A 17,765-nucleotide genomic window follows, 5' to 3' on the forward strand; every position below is an offset into this window, starting at 1 on the left:
GGGGGGGGGGGGGGGGGGGGGGGGAGAGGTTCAACAATTTCCAGTTACTTTTATCTGTATTTTTTGTGCCGAAATTAAGGTCAATGTTAATGCTGCATAAAATTGGATTGAAATGTTTCAGTTTTCACAACTCACTACTCATGGTAGGCAGCCCCCACACAAGCAGTGAAAGAGAGAAAGAGGATTTCTGTAGACTGCAATAGCCATAAATGCCAAAACGAAATCAATTCGCATCAAGTTTATCTGATGAGTCTCTTCGCGTGAGTCAGCTATCCAATTAAATGGGTTTAGGATATGCAATTAAGAAGAGCATCATATATTTTTGTACGCATACATACATATGTAAAATATATGGAATATAATTGAATAATAAACACATCGGTATATGGATAAATCCATGATCACCCATGTCCAGCTAATACAAAGGCTTTCATGGAGCGTATTGGCACCCGCAGTAGTAAATATTATTGGAATGGTAATTTAAATAAAGTGTTCTGCCCCCCTTACCTACAGTTTAAATGCATAATGATTAAATTAGAACTCTAGATGGCAGCAAAAACAAAAGTGCATTTCGCCATTGAAAATAGTCGTCACGTTCCAGACGATACATGACTCACAGTGGGGGTGTACACTGTACAGGTATGTACATATGTCTAGCATGTCTACCAGATTTCGACCACCCACGATGGTCGCCTCTCCCCTTCCTCTTGCCGAGCAGCCGGGACTGATTGATGCTGGCGTAACCTCGATAGAGTGTTTTCCTTAATAAACTCTAAACATTTGCTTTACATACATATTTATACACATTTCTCTCTCTCTCTCGGATGTAAACACTTATTATAATTTCTTTCTCGCTGTTTGTCGCTATCATTGCAGCTGGTACTTCCGCAAAATCAAACGCATTGAGGCTGAGAAAAAACTTCTACTGCCAGAGAACGAGCACGGTGCATTTTTAATTCGTGATTCCGAGAGCCGACACAACGACTATTCGCTATCAGGTGCGTGCCAAACAAGGCATTCGGTTACTGGCACTGCCAATTATAATTGTTATACTTTACTGTTCATATACTATATGCATATACTGTTAATGGTTTTGCAGTGCGCGATGGCGATACGGTCAAGCATTATCGCATCAGACAATTGGACGAGGGCGGCTTCTTCATTGCCAGACGCACAACATTCAGGTGAGTGAGCGGAGCTTAGCCATTGCTCATAGTAGTACAGTGAACTCCCGGAATGACATGTGAACCTTTGTAACCCCACAGAACCCTGCAGGAGCTGGTCGAACACTATTCCAAGGATTCCGATGGCCTGTGCGTCAACCTCTGCAAGCCCTGTGTACAGGTAAGCCATCGGCCAGATCGCTCCCATACAGCCATCGTTTGCTTTGGTTTAATCGCGCATCCAACATCCGACCTGCAGCCAAATGTGATGTGCATTTTAACATTTGCATTCAACATTGCATTTTTATCCCTATGTTTGTTCATTTCGCAATGCCCAACACGTGTGTACTAAAACTGTCTTATATTTTCCATATATTTCTTGCATTTTTCTTTAATTAACACCACAAATTATAATGTCTGTAAAACAATAATAACCAACAACAACAACTAACAATAACAATAACCACAACAACAACTACAACGAAACGATAACTCAAAACAAAAATAACTTAAAATACAAACTAATAAAAATCAATCAATCAAGACAAATAATACCTTTTCGGGTGTCTTTGAGGTAGGATTTCTATGTAAAAACGTTATCATGTGCGTTTATGTGTGTTTATTGCCCATTAACACAACAGTAACCGAAACCAGAATCCTCCACTCTGCTCTGTCACCCTCCCCTCACGGCGAACGAAATTAACCGATCATTTCATGAACTTACAATACTGCAATACTGTGTAAAATCCGATTGCAATGCCGAATCCGATTTTGCCAGTCTATCTCTATCATCACCACACACATCACCCACCGCTCTGCAGCGTTCAAAGTGCAATCGAGACAATCTATCGCATAGGATCCAATCCATGTCCTCATCCCCACCCAATCCCACTAGTAGTAATCGTGAATTAAAACAAACTTTTCACATCGCGTGTCTAATTAGTACCGATGAAACCAGTGAAGGGAAACGGCGTTTCAATTGCAGCAGAAGCGTTCAGAAGCGCATGCTTGACTTAAGGTTGAATTTTCCATTGATCTTTTGCACTTTGACTCACTGGCTTTGAACCCACCTAGTCCATAAACAGATCCAACAAAAAGCATAGCGCCAGCTACCAACCAATGAAACGGATTCTTTGTAAATAAGGCCCTAACCCTAACCTAACCTTCATCTCCACCCGGTTTTACAAATCTTTTAATCAAATCTGTCAAAGTATTTCAATTATGAAGTTGCCTACCCGTACCGATGGATTTGCACTTGCATAAGGAATTTCTATATATTTGGAATTTATCTGTGAAGATATGATGAATCCAGTAAATTGTATATTATATTCACAATTATTTTGCTCAAGTTCCGGCCATGCTCAACATGACACCCAAAGCCGAGCTACGTGTCTCAGTGGCGACACCTGGCGACATGTTCGGTTCAACTCAAGTTAATTCTGGCCACAGCCCCAAAAGTATGCCACAAATCAGCAAATACTGCCTCATGCGGATGGCAATAGATAAAAAGAAACCTCCCATATTAGTTTCATTTCGGTGCATGTACATACATACACACATATTTACATATGTATGCATAAGCAAGTGTTTAAAATCAGATAAAAGGGTACGCAACAAACATTCGTTTTCTCGATGTTAAAATTACGGTTAATTAATGAATTCTAAACTCATTGCTCAATTGGCACTATCATTACCATAATAACCTCAAGCCGAACACAAATGCGCTTTACCATTTGGGAATAGAAAATTCATTTACTAACTGATTTTTCTATCCCTCCCCCATTTCCAACCATCCTGACGCCACAGATCGAGAAACCCGTCACCGAGGGCCTCTCGCATCGAACACGCGACCAGTGGGAAATCGACAGAACTTCCCTCAAATTCGTACGCAAACTGGGATCCGGCCAGTTCGGTGACGTTTGGGAGGGACAGTGGAACAACACAACACCCGTGGCCATTAAAACTTTGAAATCGGGTAAGCTGTCTGAGAGATGTGAATCAAGTTCGAATGTGACAATGATTCTTTTCCCCTTTTGCAGGCACCATGGATCCCAAGGACTTCTTAGCCGAAGCCCAGATCATGAAGAAGCTGCGGCATACCAAGCTCATACAGCTTTACGCTGTCTGCACGGTAGAGGAGCCCATCTACATTATCACGGAGTTGATGAAGCACGGTTCACTGCTGGAATATCTGCAAGGTATGCTGGGACACAGCACGACTCGCAGCGTGCTCGCACATTTTGAGACATTCTTTCAGCTTGCCTTAACCAAATTTCGAAGAAAGACATTTTGTACATTTCACGCCACACTGCGGCCATTAGTCAAAAATCAAAGATCAAAGAAACAACCAAACGTCCGCCCGCTCGCTTATCATGTCATGACAATTGCTTATTTGTGTTTTTAATATCTTTTAGCCATTGCAGGCAAAGGTCGTAGCCTCAAAATGCAGACGCTCATCGATATGGCCGCACAAATAGCCGCTGGCATGGCCTACCTGGAGTCCCAGAACTACATCCACAGAGACTTGGCGGCGCGCAACGTACTCGTTGGGGATGGCAACATTGTCAAGATAGCCGACTTCGGTTTGGCCAGGTGAGTCTTCAGCCGTACGTCGGAAATGGACCGCAAATTAACATCCATCAATCTTTAAATCTTTTATTCAGGCTCATCAAGGAGGACGAGTACGAGGCGCGAGTTGGCGCCCGCTTCCCCATCAAATGGACAGCGCCCGAGGCGGCCAACTACAGTAAATTCTCAATCAAATCTGATGTCTGGAGCTTTGGTATTCTCCTCACTGAGCTGGTCACTTACGGGCGCATACCATATCCAGGTAAATCAAGTGACTAGCGCAATTTAACTAGAAATGGATCATAATCTAATCAAATGGCTTATCTCTTCAATAAGGTATGACTAATGCGGAGGTGTTAACCCAGGTGGAGCACGGATATCGCATGCCCCTGCCACCCAACTGCGAGCCGCGCCTGTACGAGATCATGCTCGAGTGCTGGCACAAGGATCCGATGCGCAGACCAACATTCGAGACGCTCCAATGGAAGCTCGAGGACTTTTACACCTCCGATCAGAGCGACTACAAGGAGGCACAGGCTTACTGATAAATGCTGATAAATGCGTGGCGAGGAGCAGGATTGAGGAGCTGCAAATGGTCGCCGGGCATCCCACAACGGACAATTTAAATTAAGTTACTTACTTCAGTTTTGCACAGATTTCTGATTGCTGCTCACTGCGACCATGAACCCATGGAGCCTATGGAACTTTTGGGGCTCATGGGCAGTGGCATGTCTTGGTAGCTCCATACCATACGATTCATGTTATTAGCGTTTAAGCTAACAAATAGTTGTTAAGCTGAAAAGTGAATGCGAATGCAAGTGCACGTGTAGTTTTAATTTGTACGTGCGAATGTTTTTTTGGTGGAATGCAATTTCAAAGAATGTTTTGTTCATTTTTTGTTGTTTATATATGACAAGCATATGGATAAATTTGTTTGGGCGCATTTGTGGTATTTGCCGATAAATATATCAAATGTATTATTATTCATATAACGCTATATACATAAATACATGCAAACACGCATACCGTGCATGCACACTCACACACACAACACATCTATATTATATATATAAACATATATACATACAATGCATCCGTATAGTCAGAGTTATACCTAGGATCCACCATTTATATTCTATTATGCCAACGCATACTTATCCTCAACGTACCCTGTTCTTCTTTAGTTTATAGACCAATCTGAAATCTGAAAACGATATTTGCAGCACACAAATAAATGCAACTGTTTTGCTTTTAGTTAATCCATTACGTACGTGTCTTACCTCCTTCTCCTCCTCAACATTATCAACGACATTAAACATGCGTATGCTTTATCACAAACAAATGAAAATTCAAATAAAAGAATGCACCACAAACGCCAATCATCGTCACGTGCTAGCGTACGCTACTTCGCTGTATGCGACAGCTAAAATCCATATGAGTAACGATCTAGAGTTGTAATTGTAATTGTAATCATTTAATTATATTATCTTTATAATTAAAACACAAACAAACGCATACACATGTACATGTACATTTAGAACAAAAAACCATTAAAATAAAATTGCTGCATAATTTATATAAAATACAAATCAACGCAAAATCATTTATATTGATGTAGTCTAAGTCACTCCTTAGCAATTCCTTGTTTGCATTTTGATTTGGTGAGTATTTTAGTTTCGACTGCATATGTAGGGGTTTAAGAGTTCTGCGAAAAATCAAGTAATCAATCAAGTGACTAAAATTAGTTTTATGACGTACACCAAAACCCGAAGAGCGCATGAATCGAAGGCTGATTTTAAAAATGTATTCTTACCCTAGTATTTATGAGTTCTTATGTAGTCTTTACACTCTCGAATCTGTCTTTGAATCTGTACTGTGCTGCACAAAAATATACGTATTGTATGTTCTCTACAGGGGCCGTACAAGCCACAAAAGCAACTTTAATCAAAACATACCGAGTTCAGCGAACTCCTCGACTTATTTTTCCAATTTGGTGAAGTGAACCATATAACATTAGAATGGATTGCTTGCTCTTTCCAACTTAACGAATGTCATATTGAATATGTAAAAAGGTACTATATAGAGCATTCATTGCAAGAGTCATGTATAACGACCGATTTGATCTTATAATATCCCATCCAAAAGTATATTGTAAGAACTTACGCAAAGAAACATACATACAAACATGCATACACATTCATACATAAATAAATATACACATATATGAATAAAGTAAAATAATTATTTTTAAAACGCATGGCTTTGATCTACGGTAGGCTCCATATACGAGCATCAGTCAGTCAGTCACTGTGTCCCCTAATCGATTTTTTGCCATACTTGATTGAATTTGGTCATTGTAAGTCTCTGGACTAGATCAGAGCTGAATGAAATAAAACGAATAAAACAATTGGACTTGTCCGAGAGCCCCGCCTAAAATGCCGCGCGAGTGTGCTGCACTTTCCCTCTCCCCCTAATGACAATGGACACGGGGACGAGGAGGGGGGTGAAGTGTTGTGCTCGAATGATTACAAATAAACAATGCCACTTGATAACGGCTCCACAAACATTTGAGAGTGAGTCAACAGTTGCCCAATACGACTGCGACAGCGGCTGCGATTGTGATTGCGAGTGTGATTCTCCCCTATTTCTTCCTTATAAGGTAATACTAGCCGCAACTGTTTTGGCTGTCACATGCTCCATTTGTTATCAATCAACGTGGAAATACCGCTTAGTCTGCTGGGGCGGGGTCGACGCCAGGCCTGATAAGCGGAGCGAAGCCAAGTGTAGTGGAGTGGAGACCATGTTGAGTCACACCCGCATGCGAGTCAGCAGCAGGAATGAGGCACAAGTTAGCCAAGTGATTGGTTATCAGGCGATTTCCTGTAAACCGATGGTTGTCGTTTGCTTTTGGTTAAAATTAGAAGAGGTTGCCTTATTAGTAGGCGCTTTATCGCCGTCGACGCCCTCGGCACGGCATACCATCCGAATGACCGCATACCCACAGCAGAACTTCATTTCCAACGATCGCTGGCTGGCCTTAGTCATGCCATATACGATAATACGATTACGTGAACATCTCGAGAATTGTAAATTTGCCTGGATGCTTCAGTTATTTCCTCGCTTTATTCATGATTTGAAGCGGTTACAAGTATTTTAATGGTATGGTATGTGTAGTTGTAATACAAATGCATGGAAGTAAAGTAAATGTTGAAAATGAATGAATGTGCACATTCACTTGAATTTTGAATAGAACACAATGAGGGGATTGCTTATGTGAGGAATGTAAAAGTTTGCGTGAAAAAAGTAGTTGGAATGCATTCATCTGGCAGGAGCTGGTGTTGTGTGCGCCTGCTGTTGTTGTTAATGTACTCTGCCAAATATTCATCCATGTGATGGCTGAGCACAGACAAAGACACCACCATGACCACGCCCAGCATCAGCTGTAGCCGCCGCTTCAACTTAGAAGCACTTGCGGTGAACAATAGATGGGCCAGACTCGTCGTACTCCTGCTTGGAGATCCACATCTGCTGGAATGTGGAGAGCGAAGCCAGGATGGATCCACCGATCCAGACGGAGTACTTGCGCTCTGGTGGAGCAACAATCTTGATCTTCATGGTGGAAGGAGCCAGGGCAGTGATCTCCTTCTGCATGCGATCGGCGATACCAGGGTACATGGTGGTGCCACCAGACAACACGGTGTTGGCATACAGATCCTTACGAATATCCACATCGCACTTCATGATGGAGTTGTATGTGGTCTCATGGATGCCACTGGCCTCCATTCCAAGGAATGAGGGCTGGAACAGTGCCTCGGGGCAGCGGAAACGCTCGTTGCCAATGGTAATGACCTGTCCGTCGGGAAGCTCATAAGACTTCTCCAGGGAGGAGCTGGACGCAGCTGTGGCCATCTCCTGCTCAAAGTCCAAGGCGACGTAGCAGAGCTTCTCCTTGATGTCGCGCACGATTTCACGCTCGGCAGTGGTGGTGAACGAGTAGCCGCGCTCAGTCAGGATCTTCATCAGGTAGTCGGTCAAGTCGCGACCGGCCAAATCCAGACGCAAAATGGCATGGGGCAGGGCATAACCCTCATAGATTGGCACAGTGTGAGAGACACCGTCGCCAGAGTCGAGCACAATACCTGTGGTACGACCAGAGGCGTACAGAGACAGTACAGCCTGGATGGCCACATACATGGCAGGCGTGTTGAAGGTCTCGAACATGATCTGAGTCATCTTCTCACGATTAGCCTTGGGGTTCAGGGGTGCTTCGGTGAGCAGCACAGGGTGCTCCTCGGGGGCAACACGCAGCTCATTGTAGAAGGTGTGGTGCCAGATTTTCTCCATGTCGTCCCAGTTGGTCACAATGCCGTGCTCAATAGGGTACTTCAGAGTGAGGATACCTCGCTTGCTCTGTGCCTCATCACCCACATACGAGTCTTTCTGTCCCATGCCCACCATAACGCCCTGGTGACGTGGACGGCCGACAATCGATGGGAAAACGGCACGGGGTGCGTCATCACCGGCAAAACCGGCTTTGCACATGCCGGAACCGTTATCGACGACCAAAGCAGCAACCTCTTCGTCACACATTATGATGTAGATTGATTTACTTCTGCAATGGAAAAATAAATGCCAAATATGTACACTTTAATCGACGCTCAACAAGAAAAGCACAGCTCTCATATACACTCTATGTATAAGACCCACTCTCACTCAGTCAGATACAACGCGCACGCACACTTGAACAAAGAGACAGACACAATTATTACCTTTTAAGGAAATGGAAGAGACGATTGGATGTTCGGTTTTCTGCTGCGGGCAAAGCTGAGCACGCTGAGAAGTAAGTTTTGCAAGTGGTGGATGGTAGAACCGACGCCTAGTTTTTGGGGGTAAAAAAGTGGTTGAATTCCGGTGTGACCAGCGTGAACGCGGAATTATCGATATAATATATCGTAATGGCCTCGCCAATATACCGAAATATACTTTTAATTTTCAAAATATACTGTAGATATACCGTAAAACTAAACTCATTTTCCTCGATTTTGATGTTCAATTTAATATTACCATCTGGTTAGGACTGTCAGTTTTAAAAATGTAATTTTATTCAAATCATCATTCGATTCTCCGCCGGATTCGCTGATTTTCTGATACATCTTTCTTCAATTGATTGCATAATAAAGGAGGGTATCCAGGACCACAAAAAGAAAAAATGCATGCCAAAAGGCTGGTATCCACCAGAACCACAAAAACCAAACATTTTGTCCAAACTTCATATAAAAAAAAACTGAGCCAACAATTTTTGGTCCGACTTTTTGTTTCTTGAGTATCCAGCAACGTTGACAAAATGTACAGATTCCTATCGATATAGCGATATAAGTAGACAGGCAAGAAATAAATGGTTGACAATTATTTCTGGAGTGTAATTTGCTATTTGGAGAGTCGAAATATATCGTCGGAGTCAAAAAAAAAATACTTCTCCCATGACTTCATTTAAAATTACATAATTGTACTGAAATTAAGAAATAAATAATTTATTATTTGTGCTCTTTTGGCAATAATGGGCGTTTGGCAAACCATATGCATATCAAATGCATTCTCAATTCAACTACCAGCTCATTTTGTAACTTTTAATACCGGTTTCCGACCCCATAAAGTATATATATTCGTCATCAGCATCAATAGCCGAGTCGATTGAGCCATGTCTGTCTGTCCGTCTGTACGTCTGTCCTTCCGTCTTGTTGAGCGCCTGGATCTCAGAGACCATAACAACTGTATGCTCACACTGTTACAAGTGTAGTTAAAAAATGAGACCCGCCCCCGCATAAGCTACAATTTTGAAGATAACTATCTAACAGATAAAATATCTATCAGATCACCGAATTGGGATCAGATAGGATTATTTTTATGGCCAGAATGAAGAAACTAATTTGGTGTGGCTAAACCCGTCCAGCAGCTTTTGTTGTTTTTTCCATATTCTCTCATTCACACTCTGCTTCTGCAGTGTGCGGCCCACGCGGCTTCACTCGCAGATATTTAGGAAAGGGGATGTGCAGGTACAGTCTACACTTATCATCTACCGTTTATAAATGCAAACGAGAAGGGACGTGTGAGACGCTTCTTACGCGTCACAACTTTTATACCCGGCACTCAGTCTACATCTGCACCTTAGCGGTGTTTTGTCCAATTTTAAATTTTTTCTTCAACTGTCATCTACATCTTCTCACGCCCTTTAGCTCGCCCCCCTTTTCTTTGGAGCCACACACTGTAGAGTCTCGGCAGAGGCAGAGGAACGCGAGAGGTAGATGCCGCACACTGTGTGAATGGGAGAATGTGAAAAAAACAAATATAAGCTGCGGGACGAGGTGGGTTAAAAGTCGGCAGAGTCAGCGGCAAGGGGAGGGCAGAGGCAGAGGCCGAGTGAAGCAGAAGCAGCGTGTGAATGAATGTAAAAAGAACAAAATAATCTGCTGGACAGGGTGGGTTTAGCCACTGCAAATGAATTTCTTCATTGTGGCTATAAAAATGATCCAATCGGATCCCAATTTGGTCATTCCCTACGGAATGGCGTTTTTAGTTTTCTTTTATCTTAAAAATTGTAGGTTTGGGATGTTTTCGCCATTTGTTCTTCGATTCTCAGCCCTACTCAATACGCTCACAAAATTTCATGAGAATCGGTCAAACTGTTTCGGAAGAGTAGGGGAACGTACATTGCGACACGAGAATTGTATATATAAGATAAATATTTATAAATATAAATATAATATGTTTAAATAAATATAAATATGTTATTTATATAAATATAATATAAATAATAATACAATATATAAATAAATAGAAATATATAAATATAAAAATATACAAGCAAGTGTTTAAAAACACCGCGCACTTATCGATCAAATATACCGCCAGACCCTCGGAAATATACCGCAATCTACCTTTTAATGCTCCAACCTCAGTATGTCGTATCCCTTAAATAATTGTTCTTGATATTGATGTTCTATTTAATATTACGAGATGGTTGGGATTGTCAGCGATAAGACTATAATTTCATCCCTTTCATCAATCAATTTTCCACAAGATTGGCCAGTTTTCATGACTTCCTTTTATTGAATTGCTTACAATAAAAGTATCTATTTAAATAGGAATATACAAAATAAATGACCATAAAACAAAATGCTGTTACGTTATCTAACCGCTTGTTGCTTGTCAACCGACCCTTGAATACCCTATTTCCATAGCTAGAAAACAACCATCGGATATAAAAAAAAAAACTTGGCGAGGAATCCTAGAAAACCAGCCGATGGTATGGTTTTCTAGGATTCCTCGCCAAGTTTTTTTTCCATCTGAATTGCGTACAGCCGCTAGAAAGTAGTCCTTATCGGTTGCTAGCGGCCCCTTTTTTCGGATCTGAGTAAAAGGCTTGGTATTAAAACCACTTTTTCGATCTTTTTTTATACCTAATAATGACTTTATCTTAGAATTACACGTTTTTAACCTGTTCATATCCTTACTCTGTATATATGTATATATATCAAGATGTATTCCCGTCACCATATTCTGCAAAATTTGGATGAGTAGTGCTTGCATTTATTAGGGCCTGAGATCTCCAGTATTTCCTCAACTCTATAATATCCGTTTCCCATGGTTTGCAGAATGTTGCTCATTCCATGGCCGCGTTTTGGAAAAATGTGGCAATTTCTTATGGCTTTTCTAAGGATAACATTCTCGATTTTGCTAGCAAACTTGTTTTGGAGCTGTGTACGAGGAGGAAGTACAAAATACCAGAGATGGTATTAAATTCAAATGTGCGTTTTACAGCACCGTGCCCCATTGTGTCTACCCATGAAACAATTTCATAAGGAGGGCCCGTCGGCAAAATAAGGGAAATGTAACAATGCTGTCAGTTGTCGAGTGAAAGGGATCTGCGCTGTAGGTGTGAGTGAAACAACAATGGAGTGTGCTAATTAACGCTTTCATGGAATGGGGCTTAGGATTGCCCATTGCAAGAAAATGAATTGAAGTTTTCTTTTATGTTTTGATTTTTAATAATATACCACTTAAAAGTAGTCGTTACTATTGTTTTTTAATATATACCTGTTTTCTTAGGCTCTCTATATGTTCAACAAGCAACCAAACACTGAACTCTAGGGGGAAATGATACGACGAACGCAGCCGACGACGGGCCCGCTTTATATAATTGCCTCATGGTGTCTACCACCCACTAGTCTGACCCCCCCCCCCCCCCCCACCATTCCAAACATCGAAAAGCGAACCGAATCCAGACGACTCCGCATATAACGCATATAATTTAATAGCGGCGGCATCAACATGGTGGACATTAACCTGGAGTGTGTGCACTTTATTGAGCCGAAGACCACCCGGTCCACAGAGCAGCAGCAACAGAATGTGAAAAACGCATACCTCGAGGCGGTGCGCATTTTGTTGGTTCTGCTGGAGAACGTACTCTCCCAGCCGAACAACACAAAGTTCCGCACAATCCGTCTGGAAAATAAGGCCATCAAGGAAAAGCTGCTCTCCCTACCGGGCTGCGAGAGGCTGCTAGATGCCATCGGCTTCAGACGCGCCCCCAATTCCAACTCTTATACGCTTCCCAGCGATGTTTCCTTACATCAGATTCAGAAGTACCACGACGTACTAAGCGAGCGGCGCACGGCTTGGCTCAGTGGAGCCATGCCAAAAGGTATAAAGTGTTTCTATACCCTAAAGATGAAAATTTACCACGGTTCTGTGTATTTTCTTTAGGTCCAGCTCAAACAACCGCCGCCTGCAGCACTCCTTCGCCGTTGTTCATAAAACCATCGGTGCATTATCGGCAACGTATTACCTTTCCGCGAGTGCTGGTAAGCTACATTTGTTGACCGTTGATTGATCAGAGTCGGAACATTTTTTGGTCTATTTTTGCAGCGTACGTCCAATCGATTTTTGCAGTCACTGGAGCTCTATTCAGATGCCGTTATGCAGTATGAGGACGAGCTGCTGTTGGCAGCTGGCCGCAGCTTAATTCCAGTTGACGACCTTACCTCCAAGGCAAGCGAAAAGATGATCGACATGCAGGACCTTATTGCATCTGGGGAGTGCAGCCAGAAAGAGCCTTGCATTCGAGATCTCTTGCTGGTTGAGCTGGTGAATTGGTTCAACACGCAGTTCTTTGAGTGGGTCAACAACATACAATGCCAGGTGTGTGGCAGCGAGGAGAGCAAGCTGCGCCGCACGCAGACTGAAGGTGATGTCCGAGTGGAAGTCAACGTCTGCTGTGGCCAGGAGAGCAAGTTCTATCGTTATAACGACATCTCCCAGCTACTAGTGTCCCGGAAAGGCCGCTGCGGCGAGTATGCCAACTGCTTTACATTCCTTTGCCGTTGCCTGGACTACGACGCGCGCCTGGTACATTCCCATTTCGATCATGTGTGGACTGAGGTTTTCTCGGAGACGCAAATGCGCTGGCTACATGTGGACCCCTCGGATAACGTGGTAGACTCGCCGCTTATGTATCAGCACGGCTGGAAACGCGCCATTGACTATGTATTTGCCTATTCCCGTGACGATGCCCAGGATGTGACCTGGCGCTACACAAACAATCATCAAGAGATTCTGCAGCTGCGCAAGCTGTGTGACGAAAAGGAGCTGATTCAAACACTCAACGCCATTCGAGATAAGCGCCAGCAGAGCTGCAGCGCGGAGCGGAAAAAGTACCTCAGTCAGCGAAACATGTTTGAGGTCATCGGCTTGACCCTTGAGCGGTAAGCATTTAAGCCATTTGACACGGAAACATTCCAATTTAACCATCCACGCAACGCTTTTTTTTACAATTACGCAGCAAACCGACAGAGAACGAGCTTAAAGGCCGGAGCTCAGGAAGCTTGTCATGGCGTCAATCGCGTGGAGAGCATACCTTTACCAACGTGGGTAACCCGGAATTTGTACAAGTGAAGTGCATGCGACTTAAATAAATGCATTGTTTATTTGCAGATTTTTGTGTTTTCTCCGAACGAAGCTGAGCTAAAGAAATACCAGCTAAATTTGCGCTACAGCTGTGCCACAGACACTTACGAACGCTACACCAAAGGTGGGTCCATAATATTTAGGCATGGAATTATTCATGGTATTAATGAAATTCATTATTTATTACATACACGCGAAGATGACGGACAGATTTCTTTGCTGGATACCTATAAAACATGGCAAAGTGCTCAATTTTCTTCGAAAAATATCTATCGAAAGGTAGAGCGAGATTGGAAAATGGCATATTTGGCGCGTTTGGAGGACACGGACTGCGCTGAGATCATTTGGAAATTCGATTTTTCTAGGACCAATCTGAAAGTGAAGTCCTACAAACTAGTATTCGAAACGAAAACATTTGGCGAAGGCAAAATCGCCGTGTCAGTTCAAACCAGCGATGGAAAGGATTTCATTGAGAACTCTAGTGAATTTCAGGTAGTGGCCAAGCTGACGGGCGGAAAGGGCGATGTGGCATGGCAGCACACGCAGCTTTTCAGACAGAGCCTAAGTTCAAAAGAGTATCCCTTCGATCTACAAGTAGAACTTCACTAGAAACCTACCAAAATTCAAGTAAAAATGTAAATATTGATTGACAGTCTAGATACAAATATTGACTATAGGAACCAATAACATATACATATGTATGTTTGTATGTATGGACAGGGTACCAAGTGCCAAGTCCTTTGTAATTAAAATTAAAGGGCATGCCTCAGCGAACATTAAATAAATAATAACATTATGCAGGCATGGTTTGTATACGAATATTACATTATGGAAAAACGGGTATAAGAGTTCATGCTTGGTAACATCCTATGATCTGTTCCCAATGGTGGCTCAGGAGTGTTCGAGCATGATTTTTATACCAGGTACTCGAAGAGTAAATAGGGTATATTATATTTGTGTGGAAAAAATGGATGTACATATGTAACACACAAAAGGAAGCGTTTCTGACCCCATAAAGTATATATATTCTTATATAAGTTAGAGCCACCAAATGTTGCATGGCTGTATGCTCACACAGTTAAAAGTGTATTTCAAAATTTTGCCCGCCCCCTTCCGCCCTAGCTAAAAAAGCGTGTTGGCATGAGAAGTGATGTAGATGACATATGTAGAACAAATGTAAAATATAAAATTTGAAAAAAACCACTAAGGTACAATGTACCATGCATAGTGTATGCCTAGTGGTACCGGGTATAAAATATGTGACGCGTAAGAAGCGTCTCGCACTTCCCTCCTCGTTTCGGTATAATACTCGTCACTTCCTTCTCAGCTTATATCATTTTGTTTTCAATGAATCATAAAGATAGTAAAGTAGGATTCCCCCTGGAAATAATGAACATCGTTTGAATAAGATGTTAGGGTAGTCTGACTTTGGATGGCGTGACGTCATAAGACAAGTCTCCCATTGACAATACCTTTTATAATATTCCGTTTGTTCAAACGGATTAATTACAAGTCCTGAGAGAAGTTTCCGGTAAGTGAAGCTGAGTGACAGTCTCGTTTTCGATAAATAAGACAGCCAAAGAGGAGTCTGGCTTTCTTCCTCGCACCATTAGTTATAGATTGTAGACTTTGTTTAGACCATCTTTACAAATAAAGTAGTTCAAGGGTGTTTGTCTGCTCCGCTGGGTTGTTTTACCCTGTACAGACCCTGGAAAGACTAACACGGCTGAGCCGACATCCTCGCTTCTTAGCTGCGTTGGAAATGTACGGGTACGCATTTTAATGCCCTCTGCAAGATTCTAATCACTATCGCTTGCAAAATATGTAGAGGTAAGTATATATATAACTAAATTGATTTATAATACATAATACTATAGGAGTTTAGACGTAGTCTCCGAAAACATATTTTGAGGTCAGTGTACTAGTGACAGATGGGATTTGGCCGTCTCTGGAAGAAGGAATTAGATTGAGATTGGAAAGTTTGAAAGAAGAGATTTTGTACTCACTTTGTTTGCATTTTGACCACACTTCGCACACTCATCATTATACCGTCGATATCGGTTGTCTTTCCCGATCTGTTCAGAGCCTCGCAGAGGGTCTGGATGAATGGAGTGCCATCCTCAGTGCGATAGGAGACGTAGCCTTCGTAGGTGCTGTAGCACTTGAGAATCTCGTTGGGAGATCCGTTAGGCTGGGCGCTATCTGTCATGAAGCCTCCGGGTTCATTTGCACCCTTGCAGGCCTGTACAAACAACATTTTGGGTTTGTCCTTCAGCGTCCGGTTGCGCAATATGGGGAAAAGCACATCGTCGTCCAGCGAGTAATCAAGATCCTTAGCAGCAAGCCGGTCGTGGCGCGTTCCATGACTCAGGAACACCAGGACTAGGGCACTCTTATCCTCGAAGTCTTTTGTCTCCACTGTAAAAATGAACAATTACATACATCATCGGTTTGCTACCATTACATTCTCGTGCCACTTACACATCCTCACCGTACTCTTGACGGTGGCCAGTGTGGCGTCTTTAATGACCTCCACCTTGCACTTGAGTTGCTCGAAAGTGTTGCGCAGAACCTTAACATCTTGAGCACTGCCAGAACGGAACTCGTTCTTGCTGTCGAACTTTTCGTTATTGAAGATGTAGACTCGGGCGGGTTTAAGCTTTGTCTTTGCCACGATTGGCTTGGCTGTGCCAACTCCGGCGAGCAATTTGGACTTCCCGACCCCATGGGCATCGTGGGCGCCCACGGTTGTTTTTGGTGTGGCCCCAGTGGAGGCGGCAATACTAGTGAAGGATCTTGGTACATTTGTGGAGAACAGCGACTTGGAAGTCGGCTTGAAAGCCTTGGAACCACTTGGCGCACCAGCGACGGAGCCGGTACTGGAGCTTGTGCTTGTGCTTGTGCCTGTTGTTGACTTGGCATAAGGGGACACGTAAGTAATGGCCAGACTTGGCTTTTGGGCGTATGGCGAGACATAGGGCTCGGATGTGCTGCCGGAGTTGTTTGATGCAAAAAATGATGGTGGCCAAGAGGGTTTCCCCTTGGCCTTGAGATCCACACGCTGCGTCTCCACGTGCTGGGTGACGTTGCGTCCGTTCTTCTTTGTCACCGTAGTATGCTCCGTCTTGAGCACAGTACTGGAGCGTTTGTTGTTTGTCGTGGCCTTGAAGGACGGCGTGGAGCGTATTGCCACGCCGTTAAGACTAGGTGGTCGGCCGCGCGATGTAGATGTAGTAGTGGTGGTCGTCGTGGCGCCATCGCCTCCCATTCTCATCTGCGCGAAAAGCAGCTCCAACTCGGCCTGGCTCGGTGTGCGACGCGTCGTGGTTTCCGTTATTAGCGCTCTCTGTGTATGCGTCACCGTCTTACGGGTGGACATGAAGGTGATAGTCTTCTTGTTGCTGTCCGTTATTGTAGAGTTCTGAACCGCCGTGTTAGTCGTCGCTGTGGCGGCGCTGGTGGTCTTTACACGCGTGCGCGGATCCTGCAGCACCAGAGCTTGGCTGGCAGCTGAGCCGCTGGAGCGGTCCGTTTCCTGTTCGTCCCTCTTCTTGCCCCACCAACCCATTTTTATGAATCAATGTGCGTCTCTATATCTCACTCGCGATCGAAAGCAGCGCTAGCTGGTCCGCTGGGGCCAATGTTTCTCTCAGCACTGACAGCCGCACAATATTTTGCACATTGTATGCTTTTGCTCAGAAGATAAGGCTCGATTACTAATTCCCCCGCTGCCGTGACATGTTGCTCTCTGCTCGGTAGAAGAGGAGTACGTGCAGCGGGGATCACCCTTATAGGTGGTAAGTTTTGAATCCACCTCCCTTGGACCATGAAGCAACTATAAAGGAGGACTCACTTACAGCGAGAGCCCTTTCACTCGCACTTATTGACAGCATTGTTACGTTTCCCTCTAAAAAGCCGACGGCTCCTCCTTTATAGTTGCTTCATGCCTGGGACTACGCCAGTGCTCACGATTGTGTATGTTATCAGTTGGGTTTCTCTACCTACTCTCTACAATCAAATACAGCCAACCTGCTGCATACACTCGCGGAAGCTTTTTCTCTTCAGCCAAAT

General features: G+C 43.4%; 4 protein-coding genes across 7 annotated transcripts in view; 2 read left to right on the top strand and 2 right to left on the bottom strand.

The window, feature by feature from the left end:
• Positions 1–5,069, top strand: part of LOC117588489 (tyrosine-protein kinase Src42A) — a 40,079-nt gene extending 35,010 nt beyond the window's left edge. For 2 of the 4 annotated variants that reach the window (XM_034279820.1, XM_034279810.1), the window contains 8 exons: positions 877–998; positions 1,100–1,184; positions 1,266–1,344; positions 2,970–3,138; positions 3,203–3,361; positions 3,578–3,755; positions 3,827–3,993; positions 4,068–5,069. In XM_034279820.1, the coding sequence (XP_034135711.1) occupies positions 877–998; positions 1,100–1,184; positions 1,266–1,344; positions 2,970–3,138; positions 3,203–3,361; positions 3,578–3,755; positions 3,827–3,993; positions 4,068–4,276 (1,168 nt within the window). In that variant the 3' untranslated portion in view covers positions 4,277–5,069. Of the gene's footprint in view, positions 1–876; positions 999–1,099; positions 1,185–1,265; positions 1,345–1,707; positions 1,738–2,969; positions 3,139–3,202; positions 3,362–3,577; positions 3,756–3,826; positions 3,994–4,067 lie in introns of all 4 variants that reach the window. The other 2 variants (XM_034279795.1, XM_034279802.1) reach the window with 2 other exon arrangements.
• A 1,763-nt stretch (positions 5,070–6,832) lies between these two features.
• LOC117588507 (actin, cytoplasmic A3a) lies at positions 6,833–8,658 on the bottom strand. The gene is made up of 2 exons (XM_034279831.1): positions 8,501–8,658; positions 6,833–8,343 (listed from the first exon to the last, which is right to left on the bottom strand). Exon 2 carries the CDS (start codon positions 8,319–8,321, stop codon positions 7,191–7,193), a length of 1,131 nt encoding a protein of 376 aa, XP_034135722.1. The 5' UTR covers positions 8,322–8,343; positions 8,501–8,658; the 3' UTR covers positions 6,833–7,190.
• A 3,311-nt stretch (positions 8,659–11,969) lies between these two features.
• On the top strand, positions 11,970–14,479 carry LOC117588520 (peptide-N(4)-(N-acetyl-beta-glucosaminyl)asparagine amidase). The gene is made up of 6 exons (XM_034279871.1): positions 11,970–12,432; positions 12,495–12,592; positions 12,657–13,492; positions 13,570–13,654; positions 13,722–13,818; positions 13,894–14,479. Exons 1-6 carry the CDS (start codon positions 12,060–12,062, stop codon positions 14,301–14,303), a joined length of 1,899 nt encoding a protein of 632 aa, XP_034135762.1. The 5' UTR covers positions 11,970–12,059; the 3' UTR covers positions 14,304–14,479.
• Positions 14,480–15,459: 980 nt separating this feature from the next.
• LOC117588524 (caspase-9) lies at positions 15,460–17,475 on the bottom strand. Its single transcript, XM_034279883.1, has 3 exons — positions 16,176–17,475; positions 15,701–16,112; positions 15,460–15,642 (listed from the first exon to the last, which is right to left on the bottom strand). Exons 1-3 carry the CDS (start codon positions 17,260–17,262, stop codon positions 15,576–15,578), a joined length of 1,566 nt encoding a protein of 521 aa, XP_034135774.1. The 5' UTR covers positions 17,263–17,475; the 3' UTR covers positions 15,460–15,575.
• Positions 17,476–17,765: the final 290 nt, after the last annotated feature.

The sequence above is a fragment of the Drosophila guanche genome, unplaced genomic scaffold (genome assembly GCF_900245975.1).
Source record: "Drosophila guanche unplaced genomic scaffold, DGUA_6, whole genome shotgun sequence".
NCBI lineage: Eukaryota > Metazoa > Arthropoda > Insecta > Diptera > Drosophilidae > Drosophila > Drosophila guanche.

Excerpts from the sequence above, each read along its gene's own strand:
- LOC117588507 (XM_034279831.1), bottom strand. The coding sequence starts at position 8,321 with ATGTGTGACGAAGAGGTTGCTGCTTTGGTCGTCGATAACGGTTCCGGC.
- LOC117588520 (XM_034279871.1), top strand. The coding sequence starts at position 12,060 with ATGGTGGACATTAACCTGGAGTGTGTGCACTTTATTGAGCCGAAGACC. Across the intron at positions 12,433-12,494 it reads CAGTGGAGCCATGCCAAAAG|GTCCAGCTCAAACAACCGCC; the intron begins GTATAAAGTGTT and ends TATTTTCTTTAG. Across the intron at positions 13,493-13,569 it reads ATCGGCTTGACCCTTGAGCG|CAAACCGACAGAGAACGAGC; the intron begins GTAAGCATTTAA and ends ACAATTACGCAG.
- LOC117588524 (XM_034279883.1), bottom strand. The coding sequence starts at position 17,262 with ATGGGTTGGTGGGGCAAGAAGAGGGACGAACAGGAAACGGACCGCTCC. Across the intron at positions 16,113-16,175 it reads CAAGAGTACGGTGAGGATGT|TGGAGACAAAAGACTTCGAG; the intron begins GTAAGTGGCACG and ends TCATTTTTACAG. Across the intron at positions 15,643-15,700 it reads GTGGTCAAAATGCAAACAAA|AGACGGCCAAATCCCATCTG; the intron begins GTGAGTACAAAA and ends TCCTTCTTCCAG.